The sequence below is a fragment of the Ursus maritimus genome, unplaced genomic scaffold (assembly GCF_017311325.1).
Source record: "Ursus maritimus isolate PB19 unplaced genomic scaffold, ASM1731132v1 scaffold_5, whole genome shotgun sequence".
Taxonomy (NCBI): Eukaryota; Metazoa; Chordata; class Mammalia; order Carnivora; family Ursidae; genus Ursus; species Ursus maritimus.
The window spans coordinates 77,425,215-77,431,214 of record NW_024426663.1 but is presented as its reverse complement, the minus strand read 5'-3'; the positions used below and the strand labels follow the sequence as shown (position 1 = coordinate 77,431,214).

The 6,000-nt window shown below is 47.0% G+C and overlaps 1 protein-coding gene across 1 annotated transcript in view; it reads left to right on the top strand.

The window, feature by feature from the left end:
* The window catches only part of ADAMTS2 (ADAM metallopeptidase with thrombospondin type 1 motif 2), a 223,772-nt gene that overhangs the window by 151,258 nt on the left and 66,514 nt on the right, over positions 1 to 6,000 (top strand). Inside the window, exon 5 of the mRNA XM_040622615.1 lies at positions 32 to 115. Within this exon, the coding sequence (XP_040478549.1) occupies positions 32 to 115 (84 nt within the window). The remainder of the gene's footprint in view (positions 1 to 31; positions 116 to 6,000) is intronic.

The following is a 6,000-nucleotide window of genomic DNA, read 5'->3' as shown; positions in this document are numbered from 1 at the left end:
GCTGACACCCCCCCCCCCCGTTGTCTTTCAGGTCAACGAAATCTATCATGACGAGTCCTTGGGGGCCCACATCAATGTCGTCCTGGTGCGGATAATCCTGCTGAGCTACGGGAAGGTGAGCGAGCCGGTGTCTTCCCAACGCTGCAGAGCCCCCGTTCGCTGTGGGATGAAGGGGGCCCTCCAGTGCGGCACGGGCCTCCTCTAAAGGCCAAAACCTTGGCACCTGTCCCCAGCTGCCGTGTGGTACCTGAAAGAAACAAGAAACGTATGAGCCACGCCCATATTCCTGACCCCCTTTCACCTTGCCCCTTGTTTTAAAATGTAGGTTTTGTTATTACTCAGGTGTGGGGAGGCCAACCAATCTAGAGATGACTACCATGGAAAAGATGGTTCGTCACCCACACAGGGCCGCACGGGGTGGCACCCCGGTGGGTCAGGAGGCGGAGGGCGTGGGGAGCTGTTGTTTTTGCAGGAAGGGCTGGGTATGGCAGGGTGAGTGGGCATAGGACTGGCCAGCGTGAATAATTCCAGCGGGCTCTGGCCGTAGTTGGCTAGTGCCTTCCCCGGGGGTGACTGGAGCCGCAGAGCCCCTTGAAGGAGGTGGCTGGGGGTGTAGACTCTGAATTGGTTGGTTTGCATTTGAAAAGCATGCTCCAGAGCCAGTGGCTTAGTATCTCTAGGAATTGGCTAACCTCAGGAGGGGCAGTCCCTCTAGGGTCAGTGTGGCCCCAGGCCTCAAAGCATCAGAAACTTGAGGTTACTTGGCCCCTCACCTGGCCTCCTGCCCACCGCCCACCTTTTCTCCCCGTGTCCTCCCCTCCTTAGCTTCTCTGTTCTCTGCATAGCGTCCACCCTAACTGGGCTCTCTTCCCCTTCCTGCTGCCCCCTTTTGTTGTCAAACTTGGAGCCATCTTTCCTAGCAGCGTGTGGGGGTCCGTGTAGCAGGGGGAGAAAGACCCTAGAGACAGTGACCTGACATGGAAAGGTAAGAGGGTGCAGAGAAAGGAGAGATGGGGAGGAAGGAAGGAGCTCTGTTCCGGGCAGCTCAGAAGGACCTTACCTGTGTTCACTCACTGAGTGCAAGCGTAGATGGGGAGCGGGAGCTATGACGATCCCCATTTCACAGATAAGAACACTGAGGCTTAAAGCAGGTTGGTGGTGTGCTGGGTGAGTGGCCAGTGTCATTTGGCTCCCTGGGAGTTGGGCTTCTCACCCTCGCAGCCGAATTCCAGAATCCGTGGTCTGACTTCACTCAGTATGTACAAAATCAATCATTGGACGTGGTAATTAGGTGCAGGGTTAAACTCCTCTGCCCAAAGACAGAGGTTCTCAGTCTCCAAAAATAAAATCCGACTGCACACAACTTATAAGGCCCGTGGCATAAAAAATGACAACGAAGGGCTCGAATGGCTGGGTTGAGCCCACTCTCTTTACCCAGGAAGCATGTCACTCCAAAGTAGAAGCGGCCACAGTGAGGACACCAGTCATGGTCCTTTGTGCTCCCCACAGAGAACATAAAGTATATCAAAGCGAACTGTGAGGCCAAGGGAGAAATTGATGAAAACCTAACTGCGGGAATCTTTTGTACTCTTTTCAAGACCTTTAACAGATTACATTTTAAAAGGCATAGAAGTTTCAAATAATATAATAATAATGTACGAAGTTAAATTAGCAGTTATATCATTTTTTCCTTTGCCCTACAGAAATATGTGCCTTCTTTTTGAGGAATCATAGAACCCTTGAAAATTACAAAAGTGCTTTAGGTTGTAAAGAAAATTGCAGTGAATTTTATACAGCTAAAACTCTTTGGCTATATTCTCTGACTCCGTGCCCTAAAATAGGGTGGAGGGAAGGGATATATTAACTGGAAAAAAAAATCCAATGTCTTTATTTTTTTTAAAGATTTTGGTTATTTATTTGAGAGAAAGAGATGAGAGAGAGCCTGAGTGGTGGGGAGAGGCAAAGGGAGAGGGAGAAGCAGACTCCCCACTGAGCAGGGAGGCTGATGTGGGGCTTGATCCCAGCACCCTGGGATCATGACCTGAGCCTAAGGCAGACCCTTAACCAACTGAGCCACTTAGGTGCCCCAAATCCAATGTCTTTAAACATTTGAAAAACAACCAGCTAGGAGGGAGACTATGAGCACTGCAATTACTTGGAACACTAATGAAAATGATAGTACTGGAGATCAGAACCTGTGGGGTGTGGCCAAAGCTGTATTCAGAGGCAAATTTGCAGGTGCTTCCCAAGACTGCACAAGAGAGAATGAATACACAGTAACCCTGCATCGAACTCAGTAATGTTAACACAAATGTCACCAAGAGCCACAAACCAAAAACCTAGGGAGAACAAAAAAACGGAAATAAGTTTCAGAAAAGCAGAATTAAGAAATTAGGACATGGAGATAATTGACCCAATCAAGAAGGGAGCTGTGGCAAAAAGCAAACTTCTGGCATATGAATCTAGAAAAGAGAGAGAGAGAAGGAGGAAGCACAAACTAAAAGATGAGAAGGGGCGTGCATAATGTAACCTTATTCTTCTGCTTATCTGGGCAGAAGAGGAGGCATCTGGGGCAGTTGCCACACTAGGCATCTGCTAGACCTGCACTTGGGCTCTCCCCCATCCCCTCCCTCTGGATGCCCAGTGTAATCAGTGGAGCAGGGGATGCGCATACCCTCCTCGGCTATAGGAGAGTTTGGGGAGCCGTGGGCACAGTTGTATCCCACACCCCTTCCCTTTACTGCTGGAGGGGGGAAATGGGAAACTTCAGGTCGGCCCTGGAAATAGAAAGAGGAGAGCCGCGGATTGGTCTGGGAACCAGGTGGCAGCTTGCGTCCCCTCCGCCCCTGGTTGCCTCCATATTGGTTAAAAAGGAAATTTTGGAAATCGTGCATGGTTAATTGCTTACCGGTGCTGGCAAAGCTTTGGCTCTTATTTAGCCTGGTAAGTGTTGATTGCCCAAGGAGGCAAATTCTGGTTTATTTTAACTATGCCCTGGCAGGCTCTGTGCTAAACTGTCCCCACCCAAAGCCATTTCTTCTTGTGGTTCTTCTCCCCTTCACTGCTGCGGGCCGGTAGATTTTCATGACCCCAGTCCACCATTTGTAGAAGAGTGAGAACTTGAAGGTAGACAGAGATCCTGGCAAGTCAAGGATTTCTTGGGAAATGAGAATATTTCAAAGTGGACTGCAAAATATTTGTGTATAAAACACGATAATCAGTCCCATAACCATGGCGGGAGCTGAAGTTCTCCAGCGTTTTCAAAGTTCTCTGAAAATTACCTCTAAAGCAAGAGTCAGACCATCTATTTTTGCCAGTGCATTCTTATTCATTTCTAAGGAATTATTAAGCAAGGATAATAGAACACCATTGAAATCGTTTCAGAGCTATACATATATATATTCTGACATCCACCCAATTTATTTTTATAGCCAGTGTGATTCCTATACTCAGAGCTGCCAAAGGTAGCATGTCCAAGACAATGTACAGACCTGTCTTCCTTCTAAAAATAGATATAAAAAGTCCCGAGACTTTAAGAACTTAATTCAATAACACATAAAATGAAACTCCCACCATGATAAAATAGGTTTTATCCTGGGAATAAGGCGATTGTTGGCTTATCAGGAAGTCTGTTCATATAGTTCATCACATATTTCATGAAGGGTTTCTGTGTGCCAAGCTCTGTGCTGGGCCACTGAGGTGGTCCCCGACCGCCAGGGCTGTTTCTAGAGCAGAGGTACAGACAAGGAAAGGATTATAATGAGGGGTCAGAGACCCGTGGGGGCAAAGGTGGGGCAGGCAGGCCTCACGGGGTCAGGCCAAGCGACTAGAAGGAAGTAAAAGGGAGAAGAATCAGCACAGGGATGTTTCCAGGATCCGATGTGCATTTCTAAGACAATCCGTGGACTCCTGTGTGCAGAATGGGGGGTGGGAGCCTGGCTGGGAAGGGTGCACCATTGAAGGGAGGACAGCAGTGGGCTCTACTGAGACCATGGCCATGGGCTGGAGTAAGGAAGGCAGATGAAGGAGAACTTTGGTAGGAGACCAAGTCCGAGGGCAGGGGTGGTGAGTGGGTGGATGAAGGTGGAGAGACACTGGGCCCAGGCCTTGGGCAGCCAGGTGCATGATGATGCCACCCCTGAGATGGAGAACACAGGAGAAGAGTGTATTGGAGAGAAAGGCAATGAGTTCAGTTGAGATATGTTGAGTTTGAGGTGCCCAGTGCCATCCCAGTAGAGACAGCCAGGGAGAGGCCGGCATGGGGGTCTGGAGCTTCGAGAGAAGAGCTGAGCATTGCTTGCAAAGGCACCAGTGGCGGGGGGAGGGGGAGCGGTGCACAGGGAAGTATGCCCAGCGGGGGGCAGCTAAGAGCGAGCCCAGGAGCTCCTGACGCTGAAGGCACCGCTGGGGCAAGGGGTGTGACCTGCTGCATGGGAGCTGGGAGAGGATCTCCTGGTATTCAAAAATCTGAAAACAGATGGTAACATGACAACCAAGATTTTATTTAAAGGTAGAGAAAGAAGCACATGTCCCCAAAAGCGTTCTGCCTGGCTAATTCTTAGGATGTTTGTCGATGTTCACACAGGAAAATAGAGGGGTTCTACAGTCAAACGAGTCTGGGAAAGGCTTGTGAAAGAACATAAAACAAGTATTCCTGACAGCAGAATTTCTCAGAGGCTTTAGGACAGAAATGTGCCTGGTGAATCTCAGGAGATGGATCGGCACACATGGTTTCTCAAACCTGGTTCTGAATGGAACCCTTCTCCTCCTGGAGTCAGTGTTCTACAGAACTCTGGGAAAATGCCACCCGTCCGGAGGCGGTCACAGTAAAGTTGGCAACAAGAAGGTGGCTTTGTCACTGAGGTTCTGGAAATTCCAGACAGTGTCTTTATGATGTGGAGCCAATGTCAGAAAAGAACAGATAAAACCGTAAGAATCATTTGCTGATGATGGTGTGCCTGGAAAACCCAGAAGGATCCACTGTAAAGATTTTAGAGTTAATGAAGAGGCTTAGTGAATTGGCCGAATATAAGAGAATTCTTTTTTTTTAAACATTTCTTAAAAAGATTTATTTATTTATTTATTTATTTATTTATTTATTTGACTGAAAATGAGAGAAAGCATGAACAGAGGGCACAGGGAGAAGCAGGATCCCCACTGAGCAAGAAGTCTGATGCGGGACTCGATCCCAGGACCCTGGGATCATGACCTGAGCTGAAGGCAGATACTTAACCTACTGAGCTACCCAGGTGCCCCCAAATGTAAGATAATTCTATAAAAATCACTAATTTTTGCATGAAGCCACAAGGCCCTAGTAGTAGGTATAATAGGGAATGAAAAGTTCTCTTGACAAATGTAACCAAAAATATAAAATACCTGGCCTTGTCCTAACAAGATACACGTAGGACCTATTGGAAAAAAAATTGCTCGTTGTTACTGGAAGGAAAGAGATAGAAATGAGAGCTCCCTACAAGAAGACGGGACAGTAGAGATATCAATGTTTCCCAAATTAATAATTGGAACTTGGATGAAATGATTCCAAGATTCATCTGGAGGCCTAAGAAGCCAGTCAAGACTGGCTGGGAAAAACCTTGAAAGCTAAACAAATAGGGAGAGATTTACTCCAGACATCTTGTGAAGTGAAAAAAATTAGAATCATACCGTATCTGCATAAGCGTGCACAGATCAATCGAGGAAGCTCCGTAGCTCTGAAAACACACTTCCTGTAGATACTGTGTGATAAATGTAAGCGAAATGGCTATTAAGTGTCAAAAATCAATGTAGGACTGATACACATTTCATATGTAGTAAATGAAATGTAACATATGATAAATACAGGCCAATAGCACATTCCATGACTTAAACCACAAAGATCAAGAAGAAAACATCCGTTGCCAAGGGCTCCATAAACCTAAGTAGAAGAGAAGGAATTGTAAAGGGGAAGACAGATATATTTGAATACTGAAAATATAAAGCTTCTGTCAATTAAAAGACAAAGCC